Here is a 17,925-nt window from a genome sequence, read left to right as displayed (position 1 = left end):
TTTGTAGCCAGTACTCATACGTCTATGGGCATAGATCTACCTCCAGAGCCCAGACATTTAAAACACTTGGATGTCAACCACATCTTGGTCATTCTGTAAGGAACAGAGGGCACACACACAGCCATGATCTCATGCCAAAGTGCTCCTGTGGTAGGTTAGTCCATCCTACCCCTCTGCCTGTACTTTCAGACAGGGTCTAAACAGTGTCTTCTGCTGGACTCCATGTTGTCTCGAGATGAGTAGCTGGGACTCCAAGGGCACCCCAGGCCAGTTACCTGGGATCCACTGTTTCCCATTTCTGTGGGATAAATGGGCTGTGGAAGAGACCCCCAGTGCTGGGAAAGGTGGCTTCTCTCAGGACAGCACAGCAGTACCTCCCCTCAGCACTGAGGTAGGAGCGGCACACGGCTCACATAGCCTCTCAGGAGCTGACAAAAATGAAGAAACTCGGAACCCAGCATTGATTCTGGGAATGATGGCTATTTCCTGAGGAGTTGGAGAAGATGGAGTTAGGCCATCTTCAAAGTATTTTATTATAAAACACCACAGGGCTCATCAGCAGTTCCCTCCCAACGCTGTCAAGTACACACTGCTGCTCATGATCCCCTCGAGATCCGACTTCATTGAGTCTCAGTTCCCTTAGAGAACCCGCAGCAGGGAGTGGAATGGAGAGACAGCAAGCCGCCGGGAGGCTGCACCGATGCGGAACAGAACACAGTCCCTCCAGGGGTGGACACCACAGGCAGGGCCCAAGTGTGGGCAGAGGTGGTGCAGAGGAGGTGGGGCTCCGACAGCCCCGGCTTCAGGCCACTACTTTTTATTTCTTGGCTTTAGCTCTTCAGCTGCATTACGCAGGAAAATGTAATTTTTCTTTTGGGGATTATAAAACTCATGCCCCTGAAGAAGGAAAAACAAATGACCTTAGTATTAAAAGCAATAGCCACACAAACACCAAGTCTTGCTCCAGAACGTGGAGCCAGCTCTGAGAAGGCAGAGTAAGGATGGAGAGAAGTTAGCGGTTCTATTGTACACGGCCTCTGCCCTCACAGACGTCACTGCCCGGCAACTGCTCAGGGTCTCAGGCTGTAAACTCACCTAGGATGCTTTCGGGGAAGGACCTATTCCACAGAAGGAACAGTGCCCAGGAGAGGGGCATCAGTGGGCAGGGCCAGAGGACCCAGCCAGCCCCACAGGCTGTGAATGCTGGGCCCGCCCTTTCACTAGGACCCAAGTAAGGAGGAGACGCAGCACCATCCCAAACCGGGAGGCGAGCTGAGCCTTGGGGAGGTGTGACCTGGAGAGGCGACTCAGCTGCAGCACAGCGGTCTTGCTACTTTTAGTCTCGCCCCAGCAGCACTTACAAACTTCTAGAGAGTGTAGTGGTCAAGGGCAGCTCATCACAGGGTGTGAAGGCTTTAGGGAACGGATATGCAGCCATGGCCACACTGGAGACAGATGCTCCTGTTCCAAGAACTTGTCCACCCACCACTGTGAGCCCACATGCTTCCACAGATTACAACTTCAATTGTCTTTTAATTTTTGTTTTTTTGAGACAGGGTCTCACTATGTAACCAGGCTAGTCTTGAACTCTATTGCCTCTGCTTCCCCAGTGCTGGGATTAAAGGTATGCTCAGCTGTGACTTTAGGCTTTGGGTAGCACTCAAGAGCATAGGCGCACCATGGCTCCCAGGATGCAGGAATTTATCTTCTAAACATTCCTTGTCTTTGGTGGTGCAGGGGCTGAGCCAGGGGACTTGCCACAGTGCTAGGCAAGCCCTCTGCTACTGAGCTACACATCCAGGGGCTTTGAGTCTGAGGAGAGTCCTGTCAGTCACTTAGGCTTTGTGATCCTTTTGCCTCAGCGCCAGCTCCAAGTGCTAGGACTGTAGAGGGAGCCATTACTCACGCCCAGCAAATGCAGGGTTTTAAAGCTCTGTTCACGTTTGAGTGGGTGTGTGCACTCCATGGAGGGGTGAGAAGAGGGCACCAGACCCCTAGAACTGGAGCGACAGACAGTCACTGGTTGTCACAAGGGTGCTTTCCCTGCTAAGGCTGGGAACACACTGAGGAGAAGCGAACAGAGCAGCCAGAAGGCAGCGCCTGTGCGCCAGGACGGTTGCTGTCTCAGGATGGCAACAGCTAAAGAACCACAGGCCACCCCAACTGGGGGAGACCGGCTAACAAGCAGTGGTGGAAACGGCCTCTGAGGGACGCTTTAAGCAGCTGTGAGAAGCAGAGGAAAGCAGGTTTCCAGACCAGACAGGGACAGGGAGAAGGCTGGAGCATCTCAGCACTCCGGCCACAGTGAGTGGGCGAAGGCTACATGGCGCTGAGTAGGCCATACACACTCTGCCTGCCGATGGCAGCGAGAAAACAGTGTAAAAGTGGAGTAGGAAGGGGCAGCAAAGGTTGAGATGGGTGGAGAAGCCACCATGAGGAGCATGGCTGGGTCGGAAAAGGGAGAGAAATGAGAACCATGAGGACTAAACAGAGCCATCTCCCCAGTACTCCACAGGGACTGTGGCCCCAGGCCCACACCCCTGCCTGCAATGCCTCAAGATTCAGCCAGAACCCTGCCAGCTCCCAACTCTCCCTGCTCAAACCAACCAATGCCACTGGAGCAACGCCTTGGCGGCCTGGCCCCATGTCCATCTGTGTTCACGTGCTGTGTCCAAGAACAGGGAAGGAAGAGCTCATGATGGCTCTCCCTGACACAGCACTCCGCACCCCACACCAAGAGTCAGGTCCCTGCCCACAGGGAGGTGGCAATGGCCTGGCTAAGGGTACACAGAGATTCTCCAGAGAGAATCAAGTCACACTCAGGTCTTTGGCGCCAGTCAGAGCCCGAGAGGGAGGGACCAGGACTGGCTTGGAAGTGCTCACCTTGGACCAGTCGTAGCTGGAGGCATAGGCAAATATGTTCCCGTTGTGGTTGAAGCCACACGCTGCCACGGGCTGGTCCAGCTGCTCTGAGGTCTTCAGCTTTGTCCTGGCATCTTTGTCCCAGAAGCTGAACCGGCCGTCGGACCCCACAGTGGCCAGGGTGCCATGGACAGGGTGGAAGGCGATGCCGTTCACCTGTGCAGGTGGACGTGGAGAGTGAGAGGCACAAACCCTGCGTACATCAGGAACACACACACACACACACACACACACACACACACACACACACACACACGGGCACATTTCCCTCCCCAGCCATGCTGTCTGAGACAGCCAGCAGCAGCTTAGAACTAACCCTGAGCTAAACTAAACCTCAGGATCTTCCCAAATAGGAATTCACATTTGCACCCACTGGCCACACTAAGTAGCAACCTCAGGAAAAAGTGTGGGATTTCTCTCAGCAGACTGATTTCTTGACTGTCACACCATCACTATGGTGGAAATTGCCCATGGACACCCATAGACAAGTCTCAACCTCACATTCCAAGCCATTAAAGACAGCTAGGTAGCAGGTTTGTAAAAGAGCACTGGAGTCTGCAACCTTGAACAGCAATGTGCAGGCATGTGAGCAAATGCATGGGGCCAGAGGAGGTTGTCAAGTGTCCCCTGTCCCTCCCACAACTCCTGGTTCCAGTACACTGGAGAACCAGCTCCAAGTCTGGCTCCACAGGTACCCCTTCAAGATGGAGTGCTGCTGGAACGTACTGCATAGATGTCTTGAGGAGCAGAAGTGTTGGTACCGTTGGATCGATGGCATTTGAAGGTGAAGTTATCTTTGGCCCTGAAAAGCAAAGGCATCTCAATTTCCTTTCAGAACCAGTTAGAAAGAGCATCCCATGCAGTGAGAGTCACTTACGGATTTGGAGGGTTGATGTAGTGAATGGCCACTCTCCCCTCAATACTCCCAAGAGCAAAACCCGTTGGCTTGTTCTGTTTGTCTTTAAAGATAGCCACACACCGATGCTGTTGTAAAGTAAAGGGAGGGAGCATCAACACCGTGGAAGTAAAGACGGGTTAATGTGAGCAGACTATCCGCTCACTTAGGTTTACACCTAAACCATGACTCAAATACGAAGGTATTTGTGTGTTCCCAGCAAGTGTTACTCTCTAACCTCCCTAACCTCCCTAACGCCCCAGGATCCCAGGAGTTATGCATGCACAAATGCAGCTGCCCCTCTTCAGCACAGCTACACTTTGATCAGCAGGTATCCTTCAGATCAGACAGCCAGTCTGGCCTATTTCCCTGGCCAGGAAATGGTCTAACAGACAGCTCTCCTACAGGGAATGCTGGGTAAGTTACACATAGCAAAGCCAGTGTGATGGTTTGTATATGCTTAGCCCAGGGAGTGTGGCACTGTTAAGGAGGTGTGGTCTTGTTCCTGGAGAAGGTGTGTCACTGTGGGTATAGGCTTTAATACCCTCATCCTTCTGTTTGCCTTTAGAATGAGATGTAGAACTCTCAGCTCCTCCTGCATCATGCCTGCCTGGAGGCTGCCCTGCTCCTGCCTTGATGATGATGGACTGAACCTCTGCACCTGCAAGCCAGCCCCAATTAAATGTTGTTCTTTGTAAGAGTTGCCTTGGTCATGGTGTCTGTCCCCAGCAGTGAAGCCCTCACTAAGGCAGTACTTTGGCTACCATGTATAAGGATCTGACTAGGCCGTGTCCTGCTGGCTCCCTGTTACACTTAGCATAGCAGACGCCAAGTTCACCCACCGCACAATGACAAGCCCACTCCGTTCTCGGCACTGCTGGCCAACAGTATCCTAACGCACTGTGTCAGAGCCTTGGGGACTTCAGGCCACTTATGAGGTGCAGGAGGAGCTCTTGCCACACTCTTGCCAATGCTTGCTATCGTTCTTATTCTTTTATTTGTATTTCATGTGTGTGCTCACACATGTGAGGTGTGATGCAAATGTGCAGGCATGTGAGCACATGCATGGAACCAGAGGAGGTTGTCAAGTGTCCCCTGTCCCTTTCTGTGTATTTTCTTAAGGCAGTCACCCGGGGATACTCCGTCTCCAGCTCCCACAGCACTAGGTGACAGGTGCCCACTGAACCAGGCCTATCTGCACTTGACGCTGGGGTCTGAACTCGGTCTTTGTTCAGACGCAGCAGTGCTCTCCACCAAGGAACCACTCCCTAGAGCCCTGTTCTGAGTTCTGAAACCAGTGGACCCCGCATGTGTGAAGCGCTCTCTCAGCTTTCCTGGGATAAAAGCGAACACCGACTACCTTCACATACCCGCCGGCCAGGCTGTTACCTTCAGAGCTTTTAACTGGGTCACTAGTTTTGCTAAAAGTTCTTTACCCCCTTTAAAAGGTAACGTGTTAGCACCTACAGGTCCCTCACTAGTGCCCGTTCCCTGTGGGTTTTATTGCTGGTTGCTCCTTCCTATGAGGACCCCTGAGGATGGTATGAGGACGGTATGAGGACGGTATGAGGATGGTCCTGCTGGGTCACTGTTCGTTTCTTGCCTGTTTTCTGGTGTCACGTGCAACACAGCACCAAGGAGGAACAGCAGAAGTTTCTCTGTAACTCCGAGAAGACTTGGGACTGGGAGAGGTAGGAAGATAGAGAAAGGAAGGGGGAGAGAGATGACTCAAGGGTGACCTGTAGTCTGAAGGGCAAAGGGAGTCCGGCTAGAGATGAGGACCAGCAGGGACAGTGTGTTCTGGGGAATTCCTGACAGTGATGCGCTAGGACTTACACTGAGTGCTGTCAGTGAATCCACGGGGGACAACGAGCAAGAGTGGGGTGTGGGGCGGAAGACTGAGGGAAAGCATCACAGGCAGCTCTCTCTGGAAGGCCTAGGGCACTCTGTTCCTTGGGATCAAGCAGAGTAGGCACCCTTGAGAGAAGTGCTAGAGTGATGGACCAAGTCAGTTTCCTGCAAAGGCTGCAGGGCAAAAGAGCTTACCACAGAAGCACCCTCCAAAGACCCTGGCCAGCACCAAGCAGAGGAAGCTGCAGCAGGAAGAAGGCATGGATGGTTGAACCCTTCCTCCACTGTCCTCACAGGAACTGATCCCATTTGTTGAGATACGTGCTAGGAGGAGACTTAGATCATGGAAGCAGGAAGGACTTCGTCCTGCAGCCAGGGTAGGACTGAGCTGGAGAGCTGCAGTTCACCCAGAGGAGCTGGGGGTGTATAGTAGCACCGAGCTCCTTGGGGGATGTTTGGGAGACAGAAGTCTGGTTCCGTCACACTTATGTAAAATCTATGCTTGTTTCCTCAAATTTACCTCCTCTGAACAGAGCGGCAAGCTTTTCAAAGGAGACACTGCACACTGGTACCCCTCGAGCTCCGCCCTGCTTGTGGCAGGTGCTCAGTGCGCCTCAGCAGTGTGACCCACCTGGTGCTTCAGTGGAGACTCTATCCTCCTGAACTCAGAGGGCTGGTTCTCCAACTGGTACACAATCAGGCCCCTTTCTGCAGTGGCCACCACAGCCATCGGATAGATCTAGAGAGAAGGAAGACACACACTTGACATAAAGACACCAAAGTGTTCAGTCAACATTTTGTTCACGAAATTCTAATGTTTTAAAAGTTTAGTAATCAAATGATATCAAAGTGTTTGTGAAAAGCTAGAAAAACCCGGCCTGTGAGCCTCTAGAGCACCCACGGACTTAGACGCTTTACGCTGGTGATGGGATTGTTTTCTACACAGCCTAGTGTGGTCTCTTATTGGTGCATGCCGAGTACTATAGTTCCCAGTTTTTGTTCCTATATGCTTTGTGGTTCTTAAACTATAAAACATGGACATTTAAGTACACCGAGTCACCAGTGAATGCATGGTCACCTCCACCCATCACATGATGATTTTCAGTGATTGCCTCCTGTCTCTGATACCAGGGGTTTCCTTCCTTCCTTATTAAGATAGGATCTTACTGTGTGGCTCTTGCAAGCCTAGAATTCCACTGTAGACTTGGCTAGCCTAAAACTCAGTCCTGCCTCTGCCTTCGTCTGGGATTACAGGACTGAGCAACCATGCTTGGTCAGTTCTGTTTCTATATGTGGTCTGTGAGCATCAACCCCCACCATACACTTCTCTGAAGATGGATCTCCTCACTGTGGGATTACTGGGGCAGTTGCTACAAACCCTTAGGACTTAACCAAAGATACTGAGAAAGCACTTCAGTTTTCACACATACTGTCTCTCCTGTCGTCATTCCTTTACCATCACACCACGCTGTCTCCCATGAGGGAGGATAGGTGGCTAGTGCACGAGTTCAAACAATGGCCGAAAGTCCAGCGCTTTCATCTCCAGCCCTAAAGACAACAAAGGAAAATGCCCAAAACCTAACACGTGCAGCACCAGATGTCATGTCTGAGCAAGGTCTGCTGACGTTGAAGGATTTACATCACCGACAAACAGCAAGATCTGTACAGCCACGTTTACTGGGCTGCTGAAAGGAAGTGAGATTTCTTACCACATCTGCACAGTAACAGCGCTCAGGGAGCTGCAGGACCATCATAGGATTTGACGACCGGGTATCCCAAAACTGAAAGCAGAGAGGAGCACAAGTAAGAGTAAGACCGGCTGAAGTCTGCATGGACCCAGCGACCCGTCCTCAAGCGTGCACAGCCCCTCAAGCACACAGCTTACCTTCAGGGTCTTATCCCAGCTCCCGGTCATCACGCAGCTGTAGTTTGGGGCTTTGATCCAATGTATGGTCTTAACGGGAGCATCGTGCTTTCCACAAGACAAAAATCAGGGGGACAGTTCAACAACTAGCCCAACAGCTCTAGTTCTGGAGATCCAAAGGGACTGACTTACTCAGACACTGGGTTATATTCAACAGTCACAAAACCAAAGGGAACTGTAGTGTTCTCCCATGACCCCAGGGCACAGACTAGGGACTAGCTCCCGTGTGCTGCTGACCCAGGCTCACCCTCACTTGTCATCAGTGGTGATGACCAGGTCCCCCCCAGGGGACATTGGGGACAGCCTAGGGAAAGCTGCAAGTGCTGCTGCTCATCTGTCTGTCACTGGAAGGCATCCCTCAGAGACTGGGGGACACCTGCAGTCCAGGTACTGGTGCAAAACTACCTCAGGAGCCTTCCCTACCCCTCATCTACAGTGGCCTCTGGTGGCACTTTCACCGCTACTCTTAGTGGTTTTCACACTGAGAACCAGCCTGCTGCTCCTCAGGTGATATGGTGGTTTGAATGAAAATGGCCAGGCTGGAGAGATGGCTCAGTGGTTAAGAGCACTGACTGCTCTTCCAAAGGTCCTGAGTACAAACCCAGCAACTACATGGTGGCTCACAACCATCTGTAATGAGATCTGATGCCCTCTTCTGGTTGTGTCTGAAGACAGTGACAGGGTACTTATATATAATAAATCTTTAAAAAAAGGAAGAAAGAAAATGGCCTCTGCAGGCTCACAGGGCTCTATCGGAGGAAGTGTGTCACTGGGCCTTCAGGTTTCAAATGCTCAAGCCAGGCCCAGTGTCACTTTCTCTTCCTGCTGCCAGTGGAACCAGATGCAGAACTCTAAGTACCATGTCTGCCTGCATGCTGCCACATGCTTCCTGCCATGAGAATGATGCACTAAACCTCTGGACTATAACCCTGCTCCAGTGAAATGTCTCCCTTTAGAAGAGTTGTCATGGTCACTGTATCTCTTCACAGCAACAGAACCCTAACTAAGACAAGTGACCACTGTTCTATGGGTACATGGGTCCTGACACACGGCAGACCCTCACCCACACTTGCTGAATGACAGGTAAACATGTGTAGTTGACAGAGGCCAGAACTACGTCCTCTTGTCTCTACAGATCTCATTGTCACTGCTCATCACTGCCTATGTATATGGGAGATTTGCAGCCCAGTGCTCTGAGAAATACTACTTCAAATGAGGGAGCTTACAAAACCCCTTACGAATGTGCTGAAGAATCTTCCTGTGCTGGCTTGGCAGCCCACCCACAAAGGTGTCTCACCTGTGCTATCTGAATGGCCTGGTTGCTGTTCAGGTCCCACATCTTGGCTGTCTTGTCACACGATGCTGTGAACACTTTGCTCCCATCCTAGAATAAAAGAGACAGTCGGCTAGCTGAGCAGAAGTAAGTCTCCACACCAACAAGTCGGGTTAATTAAGCATCTGCATGCATCTGCTCTGCATTGTTTTCCTATTAATAAGGGCCAGCACCCTGCAAACTAATCCCGTAGGCAGACTAGACTCGGAGCTCACATAGAAGGCAGAGGCAGATGAATCTCTCTGAATCGAGGCAGCCTGGCCTACAGAGTGAGTTCCTGGACAGCCAGGGTTACAAAGGAACCCTGTGTTAAAAAGACCACCCCCCCCAAAAAAAAGCAAACAGAATCTCTAAGAATTTGAGTGGCTTTGAAGATACCAAATGAAAACCAAACATGGCTGGTGAGACACTCAGTGGGTACCGGCCACTGCCAACCCTGACTGACTGATCACATGACCTTACCTGTCATATCATAGCTCAGGGAACCCCAGGTAACCAAGAAGTATCTAGTTTGCCTTTATAGTTCACACTGTTATCTAAGCCCCATGTTTCAAAGGTTCCGCACCCTCCAAAAACACCACAAAAAACATATATGCAGGCAAAATACAATACTCATAAAAATAAAACTAAGAACCCGTGGTCACTCTATTTAAACCATAACACACATTATTTAAAAAACAAGCTGGGTGGTGGTGGTAGCAGTTGAGTTCGAGGCCATCCCAGCTAAAAACAAACAAACAACAGCAACAAAAAAACCCAGTCCCAAAACCCAAGGGAAACATAACAGTCTTTGGAAGCCAGGTGGCCACGCCTGTCATGGAGCTCTTACTCAGAGCACAGGGCAGGATGGGAAAAGCCCTCCTCCTCTAAGCCACGAGAGGGAAAGGGAAAGAAACAAATCTTGCATGAATAATTGGAAATGTAGACTCCCCATTCTGGACATTCCAGTTTCAGGGTTCATACCCTTAATCCAAAATCCCAGGCTGCAAAGTGCTAACACAACCAACTGCTTACTAAATTCAAAAGCTTTGGAAACTAAGACACTTCTGGCCCACGCATTTTGTTACAGAAGACTGACTTCTTTTTTTTTTTTTTTTTTGGTTCTTTTTTTCGGAGCTGGAGCTGGGGACCGAACCCAGGGCCTTGCGCTTCCTAGGCAAGCGCTCTACCACTGAGCTAAATCCCCAACCCCAAAGACTGACTTCTTGCTGTGCTATTAGGAGCTCAGAAAATCGGAGGGACAGAGAATTCTATGAGTTCTGTACCATGCAGGGCTGCACTGTGAGGCCCTGCAGGGCTTTGAGTGAGAACAGTCCCCATGGACTCTTATATTTGAGGCTTCCCAGTGGCTTCCTCTGCCTCCTACCTGCAGATGGAGATGTGAGCTCTCACTGTTCTTGTGGCCATGACTTTGCTCTGCCATCACGGACCCTAACCCTCTGAAACCACAAGCTCAACTGAACAATCTCCTTTCTAAGTAGCCCTGGTGTCTTGCCATAGCAACAGAAGAGTAAGTGATATAAATTCGATCTCAGAGAGGAAACAAGACATACGTCACTCCAGCAGACATCAAGCACTGGCCCGGTATGCATTTGCTGGGCCTTTGGAATGGTTTGCCCGCTGTCTTGCACTTCCCAGCAGCGAACCTGTAAGAACAAGACTAATTAACAAGATTAATGAGATCAGGGTGGTTCCCAGTCTCTGATGTGCACATGCACAGTACAGTTTACTGCAGACGTCTTGCATAAATCTGATTATCTAACTTCAAGAGCAAACTCAGTGACGTGTACAAGCAAGCCGCTGAGACCTAGAGATAGGACAGCTCACACCAACACAGCAGCCAAGCCGCTCAAGAGGAAATCCACCTTTCTCCTCGAATGCTTCCCATGTCGCTTTCCTGCAAAATTATACATTTTGCAGATTTTGAAACTATGACAAGAAAATGAATTCCACCAGAGAGAACTGGTTAGGTTCTGGATGCATGCAGTCTTCCTCCAATGCACACATCTTACTGCAAACAAACCAGAACACCAGGAAACACGGCCAGCCTCTGCCTCTGCTGCTGCTGCAGCTTCCTCACCTGCTCTCACCTGCCCGTCTCTGAATATGCTTCTAACTTGGCTTCTCACATAGCCCAGGCTGGCTTCGAACTCACCACGAAGCTGCAGTGATCCTCCTGCTTTACTTTCCAGGGGGTGGAGAACAGGTGTGCACCACCAAACCTAATCTCCGCCCAACACTAAAGCAGCAAGTCAAATGAGGAGAATCCAGGCTGTTCCACCTCCGTGCACCTCCTCCTCCTCGCTGCCCCTGCATCCTCACTGCTGCAGGCCAGGTGAGACTCTCTCCCTAACACCTCTGGAAACAGTCTGGCCCTATGCAGCAGGGTCAGGCAGAAGCCAACTATGGGCCCTAAGCTTGGGCTTCCTGTGTGTGGTACTTGGAATGGGACCCAGGCCCTCACACACCCCAGCGGAGTGCTCTGCCTCTGGAGCAGTAACCCTGGACCTGGGGTGACAAGATTAGCTAGCAGATCTGTGTCCTAGGCTCTCACACACCCACGTGAAGCCACTGCCCTGAAGCATGGGCACGAGCAGTCTCAAACTCTGGGGACACGAAGGGCATGTCAGGTGTCGCCCCCAAGTCCTAGAAACACAGTCAATAGAACAAAGGGCCTAAATGGGAAGACTTCAGAGGAACTGCTGTGACCAGCAGGACTGGAAGGCTCTGGCTTGCCCCTCATACTATGACCTACCACAGCCACTTATTCTTGCCAACTTCCTAGGGGGAAATGAGTGTAGCATACACTCCTTTCTGATCACGAAAAGTAGCAGAAGGGTCCAGAGCTGTTGGGCTGTGTGGAGTCTCCTGACATCCATGCCCACCTCCCCCGAGATCCTGCAAACTCCCCTTTGTGCAGTCACTGAGCTTAGGTCAGGGGCTGATGAACATTCTGCGAAGAATCTGCCGTTAGCTAAAGTCTAACAAGTTCAACATTCATCCGATAAAACAGTTTCTGGGTGCCAAGGAAGGTTCTTAAGAAGCCATACAAATAGTGCAGCTGAGTCAGGTACAGGGAAGCTTTGGACAGTGCCTGGCTATGGTGCTGCCATTCAGAAGGATGCAGTTTCTACACCATGTCTTACAAAGGACCAGGCACAAGCCTTACCCTCAGTTCACTCAGACAGAATGGAGCTGAAGGGAAAGCTAGCCTTGCCCACATGGCAGCTGCCCGAGAAGCACTTACATCATTAGCCCACGATCCTGCAATAAGGAAGTTCCCTGGTAAGGTTGGTGGGCTGAAAGACAGACAACCGATGCTGTCATCAGGAGAAGACGTTACTTCAATATCCTGGGGAGGAACATCAGGGTTAAAATGTACACATCATCACCATAGGGTACCTTTTTTCCTCACTAAACACTTCAAGCTCATCTCTCTTTGCCTTGAGACCCAACTGGATCTGACCTTTCCTTACTTTGATCAAACACAAGAGCAATACACAAGTCAAGGAAAATACTAGAGCTGCAGGCTTAGCAATGTGCTAAAAGCCAGGTACCAAGGCAGCACTTACACGAGGCAGCCGAGCTGCCTCATCCCATCCCGGTCCTCGACTTCCTGCAGTCCAGAGAACAGCGGACATTCTCCAGGGCTGCTGTGAGAGTCACACTAAATTATACAGCAAGCTGACCTGGGGAAGCTCTGGCTCTCACAGGGGGCTTGGTAGCTGTGATGAGCTCAAGTGAGGATGGGACCCTGATTCTGCGAGGATGAGCTTTGTGTGCCAGTGTTCCTCAGCTTCATCCCATGAGATCCCTCAAGCCACACACTTCTCTTCACCCAACAGAGGCTCCGTGGCTCTCTGTGTGCCCTACGGGGGGTAGGGTGGGGTGTGTGTGTGTGTGTGTTACCTTCATTGGGTTATGGTTATCTGTGGTTGTGCTCCCAAACATGCTGGTCCCACCAGTCCCAAAACCAGAGGTTGTTCCAAACAGACTCATGTTGGCTGGAAAACACAAAGTGGGAAACGTTAAGAACAGGCCCTCCGTAGGTGGTACAAAGTACATAGCAGAAACTAGTACTGTGATGCTAAGCCACTTGCTCTTCAGAAGAGAATTTAAGTATGTCACGAGCAGAATCCCTAATAGAAGGAGCCTTTCTGCCCAGCATAGTATAATCTGAACACTTGGGCAAAGGCAGGTAGATCTCTGAGTATGAGAACAGCCTAGTCTGCATACTAAGTTCCAGGCCAGGCAGGGATACACAGAGTTTGTCTGTCTGTCTGCCCCTCTTCCCCCCAAATACACACAATTACTTGTACAGCATATTTAGCCTCTGGAAGCTATGAAGGCAGACTCTCCTACATCTACTTTCCTCTACTCTATGGAAGGATGCCCTTGCCAGCATTATGGCACCAACGCAGATCTACTACAGCATTTCACTCAGCAGTTGGGAAAGAGGTACCACTCTCCAGGGTCAGAACTGCACACTAGGCACCTGGCAGTAGGCGGGAGGGCCTCCTGTGCCCAGGGCCCACTCTTGGTGGCTCCCTTTCTACGCTATTTTAGGTGGATGTCTGCATGAAGCTACCTAGAAAGAACGACCAGTCCCGACAGGTGTTCCACAATTTCTCAAGGCTTTAGGAAAAGCAGCCCATGCCGGGCAGTGGTGGCCCATGCCTTTAATCCCAGCATTTGTGAGGCAGAGGCAGGAGGACCTCTGAGAGTTTGAGGCCAGCCTGGTCTACAGAGTGAGTTTCAGGACAGCCAGGGCTACACAGAGAAAGCTTGTCTCAAGCAATCCACGTTGGTCCACTGAGTACTGAAGGCCTGGTGTGACAGTGTAGACTTGGAGCCATCGAGAGTCGGCACTGTGCTTTCTTGAGCGTGGCAGTCTGCCAGCCCACCTGCCACTCACTTGCCATGCTTCAGCTTCCAGCTGTGGTGAAAACGCAGCACGCACTCTCCAGGCCTGCTCTGGGGCTGGCCGGTCGGCTCAGACAGCGAAGACCCCCGGTGCACAAGCCTGGAGACATGAGTGTGATCCCCAGAGAACTCAAAGCTGTCCTCTGAAAACCACACGTGGACAGTGTCATGCGTGGCCACACACACAACGACATACACAGACAGTTTAGGGTTAGTCAGGTGAGATGGCACAGGTGACCTCTGTAACTTGGGAGGCAGGGTCGGGAGGAGCAGGCCATCCCTGATTGTACACAAGTCTGAGGACAGCCTGGTCTACCAAAGAGAAAAATGTGCACGGTCTAGCACTGAACGTAATAAACTGTGTTGTTGCCAAGGAAACTGCCTGTGCACTGTAACTCCAGACACACGTGCTTCTGCCACACTTCGAGCTGTTACTAAAAAGCAGATTCTTAAAACCCAGAATTCCACCAAATCCGCCACCTCTCCTAGGTGAGGCTAACACCTCAGCCATCCACTGCCTAATGAGGGCCGCCTCCTCACAGAAAGAGGAAAGTGTGAGGAACTTTGGGAACGCATTTGACATCTGCTGACTTCAAAACAGATGTAGGGAGCACATTCACATCTCCGAAAACGACTTGGGAGCCGCTCACTCTCAGCGTTGATGACTACAAGCCTGTCTGTACAGGTAGGGAGATGTGCAGACAGGCAGGTTTCCTGCTTGGATGAGCCAGGAAGGACAGGGCTTCTGCACAGCCGTGTACCCTGGGAATGTGAATTCATCTTGATTTTCCCACCTTTAAACCAGAAACATTAATTCTTCCCCCCTGGGGTTATGAAACAAAAGGACCCCCAGTGTGTGCTTGAGGTAGCAAGCTACTGTATAATTTGTTTTAGTTTTAGATCATCGTACGGGTATGAGCATGGGAGTGTGGTATCCACCGAGGCCAGAAGGGGGCATCGGATCTGCTGCAGCTGCAGTGAACAGGCGGCTGTGGGCTGCCCCACCTCTGGAAGGCCAGTGAAGCCATCTCTCCACCTCAAGTACCTCTGAGGGATGCTTTCTCAAACAAGGACTCATGCAGCCCAGGCTGGCTGGGCACTCACTGTTAGCTCAGACTGGTTTTGAACTCCCAACCCTCCACCGCCCGAGTGCTTGTCCACGCCCGCCGGCTCGGCCGCGCCCCTCCCGTCTGCGCAGGCCACGGGCACTGCCGCCACCTGCCACGTCTCCCCCACCGTCTCCCCATCTTCGTGGCTTGAGCAGGGTGCGCACGCGGAAAGTCCCGGCCTACCTGGCGGAGCGCACAGGGTCCGGCTGCAGAGAGGGACTCAGTTTTCCCCACGCGGGCCGGGGGCTTTCCTGAGGGAGCGCGGCTGGCGGGGACGGGGGCGCGCGGCCGCCTGAGGGTTGCGCACGCGGCGGGGCCCGAAGCCACGAGCCTGCTCTGGCGCGGGGCGGAGGGGGCGCAGCAAGGAGACCCCAGACCTCGCAGTCGTCTTAAACCGGTGGAAACTGCCCAGTTACCACAGAAGCACAGCGCATGCGCTACAAGCCACTTCCGGGACTGCCCGGAAAGCGTCAGGGGACGACGTTCCGCCTGTCTCAAGGCGGCCGCACATGCGCAGAAGCCCTGCTGAGGTCGAGAGGAAGTCTTTATGCCAGCAGTTTGTGGGTTGGTGGAAAGTCGAGGGCACGGTTGCCAGGCAACTAGTTGAGCGAGGGCGTTGTTTTCACTTGTGTATCATCATATTTATTGTTGTGAGTTGAAGAGATGGCTCAGTGGCTAAGAGCAGAGGCTTGGAGAAGACCCAGGTTCTATTCCTAGCATCCATTGGACGACTCGCAGCTCCAAGAGAACTAACGCCAGTTCCTGGAGAACTGACGCCCTCTTCTGGTTTCTATGGGCATTGCACGCAGTGGTGCTTAAACGTGTTCTGGCAACATAGTCATATACATAAAATAAAAATGGGGGTTGGGGATTTGGCTCAGCGGTAGAGCGCTTGCCTAGCAAACTCAAGGTCCTGGGTTTGGTCCCCAGTTCCGAAAAAAAGAATAGAAAAAAAAATGGATTCACCAGCTCAAGTCCAGCGCTGTCCTCTAAGAGGCTGCCTACCTGGAACATCCTGAGCGGAACGATAAAGAAAACGGTGCTTACTCCCTGGGATGTGTAAGATTTATTTCCGTTCATGGATGTTTTCCCTGCCTGTATGTATATGCATGCACCACATGCATGCGGAGGCCGGAAAACGGTATAGGATCCCCTGGAACTGGAGTTATAGATAGTCAAAACCATCATGCAGGTACTGGGAACCGAACCAAGGCCCTCTTCAAGAACGACAAGTACTCTTTTTTTTTTTTTTTTGGTTCTTTTTTTCGGAGTTGGGGATCGAACCCAGGGCCTTGCGCTTCCTAGGCAAGCGCTCTACCACTGAGCTAAATCCCCAACCCCGACAAGTACTCTTAATTACTGAACCCCATGTACTGGTCAGTATTAAGCTGGCCTGAAACACACACACACACACACACACACACACACACACACACACACACACACAAAAGACTTGCTTTATGATACCTTCCATATAGAGTGTTTAAGGTGTCAGAAGAGATGACGACACAATTAGCTAGATTCCAGAATGGGGATTCCAATGAACCAATCAGGGAACGCAATTTTAGAGAGACAAAGGCCGAATGCTATTAAGGAAGAACAAAATGTGATTGGTTACTACGAAATTAGTTTCCTCATTGGGCAACCACAGGCCTTCCAATCCTTGCACTCAGTAGGTAGAGGCAGAGGCGGTGGGTCTCTGTGTTCTAGTTCAGTCAGAGCTACACAGTAAGGCTCTGACTCCAAAACAAGCAGTTTTTTAAAATTTAAGGGAGGAACAGGGTTACAGAACAATGGAATGAAAACTGACCACTGGTTTCTTGTTTTAAGGGACCTCACTACAACAGTGGAAACTGGCCTGTCTAGGACATTTGGTGATCATCTATTTACTCTCCTCCCCACCTCCATCCCAAGGAAAGCCAAATAACAAGTTTCGGTTTGGTTACATAGAGTTTGGTTTGCAGCCGTGCCTGTTCCTGTTGGGGTCCAGTGTGGGAGAGTTGGGTCCACAGTAGTGGGCTCCTTTAGTCTGGTTTCACAGGGAATTGTTACTGTGACTTTCCCAGCACTACCCCATGACCAGTCCAGGCATATTCCTCTGTCTCCCCAGCCTTTGTGATGCCTGTTTAAGAATTCATTCACAGGGGGCTGGGGATTTGGCTCAGTGGTAGAGCGCTTGCCTAGGAAGTGCAAGGCCCTGGGTTCGGTCCCCAGCTCCGAAAAAAAAGAACCAAAAAAAAAAAAAAAAAAAAGAATTCATTCACAGGAGCTGTAGAGATGGCTCAGCCAGCGGTTAAGAGCACTGACTGCTCTCCAGAGGTCCTGAGTTCAATTCCCAGCAACCACATGGTGGCTCACAACCATCTGTAAAGAGATCCGATGCCCTCTGAAGACAACTACAGTGTATTTATATATAATAAATGAATACATCTTTTTTTAAAAAAGAATTCATTCACGAGCAAGCACAGCACGCTGTCAGTGAGGGCAGCTGACAGTGGCCCACGGCTTTACCCTAACTTCACAACCCTCAAGCAACAAAACAGCGCGGCTTGCTTTAGGGCCATGGCCCTTGCCGTACTGTACTATAGTTCTACGGGGTGTGCTGGTTGGTTTTATGCCGACTTGACACAAGCTGAAGTCATCTGAGGGGAGGGAACCTCAATTAAGGAAATGCTTCCATAAGATTAGACTGTAGGCAAGACCGTAAAGTGTTTAATTAGTGAGTGATCCAGCGGGGAGGGCCCAGCCCATGGTGGGTGGAGCCATCCCTGGGCTGGCGGCCCAGGGTTCTGTAAGAGAGAAGGCTGAGCAGGCCACGGGTAGCAGGCCAGTAAGCCCTCTCCTCCCCAGTGTGCTTTGCTCACCTCATAGTGTTTCATCGCAGCAGAAGAAGCTGTAACTGACACGGGTGGTGTTGCAGCCTATGGAGCCCGCTTCAAATCGTCGTCATCGTCCATCTCGCAGGCCA

The 17,925-nt window shown here is 51.2% G+C and overlaps 1 protein-coding gene and 1 long non-coding RNA gene across 4 annotated transcripts in view; one reads left to right on the top strand and one right to left on the bottom strand.

The window, feature by feature from the left end:
* LOC147995845 (uncharacterized) overlaps positions 1 to 4,517 on the top strand; it is a 12,268-nt gene extending 7,751 nt beyond the window's left edge. Inside the window, exon 2 of the long non-coding RNA XR_015684052.1 lies at positions 4,386 to 4,517. This is a non-coding gene — a long non-coding RNA (uncharacterized LOC147995845). The remainder of the gene's footprint in view (positions 1 to 4,385) is intronic.
* Rae1 (ribonucleic acid export 1) lies at positions 488 to 17,925 on the bottom strand. 3 transcript variants are annotated; one of them, XM_087653479.1, is made up of 13 exons: positions 15,141 to 15,387; positions 13,841 to 13,991; positions 12,835 to 12,929; positions 12,173 to 12,277; positions 10,479 to 10,571; positions 8,890 to 8,976; positions 7,554 to 7,640; positions 7,378 to 7,449; positions 6,300 to 6,407; positions 3,800 to 3,906; positions 3,649 to 3,724; positions 2,884 to 3,078; positions 492 to 897 (listed from the first exon to the last, which is right to left on the bottom strand). In XM_087653479.1, the coding sequence occupies exons 2-13, from the start codon at positions 13,845 to 13,847 to the stop codon at positions 811 to 813; spliced, it is 1,119 nt and encodes a 372-aa protein (XP_087509605.1). In that variant the 5' UTR covers positions 13,848 to 13,991; positions 15,141 to 15,387; the 3' UTR covers positions 492 to 810.

Source organism: Rattus norvegicus, chromosome 3 (assembly GCF_021556685.1).
Source record: "Rattus norvegicus strain SHRSP/BbbUtx chromosome 3, alternate assembly SHRSP_T2T, whole genome shotgun sequence".
NCBI classification, from domain to species: domain Eukaryota; kingdom Metazoa; phylum Chordata; class Mammalia; order Rodentia; family Muridae; genus Rattus; species Rattus norvegicus.
This window is presented reverse-complemented; position numbering and strand designations above follow the sequence as displayed.

Bases quoted from the DNA above. Each gene is read 5' to 3' on its own strand.
- Rae1 (XM_087653479.1), bottom strand. The intron at 12,278-12,834 runs GTAACACACACA...GTTCCTCCCCAG, and splicing joins ATAACCATAACCCAATGAAG to GATATTGAAGTAACGTCTTC. The intron at 898-2,883 runs GTGAGCACTTCC...TTCCTTCTTCAG, and splicing joins CCAGCTACGACTGGTCCAAG to GGGCATGAGTTTTATAATCC.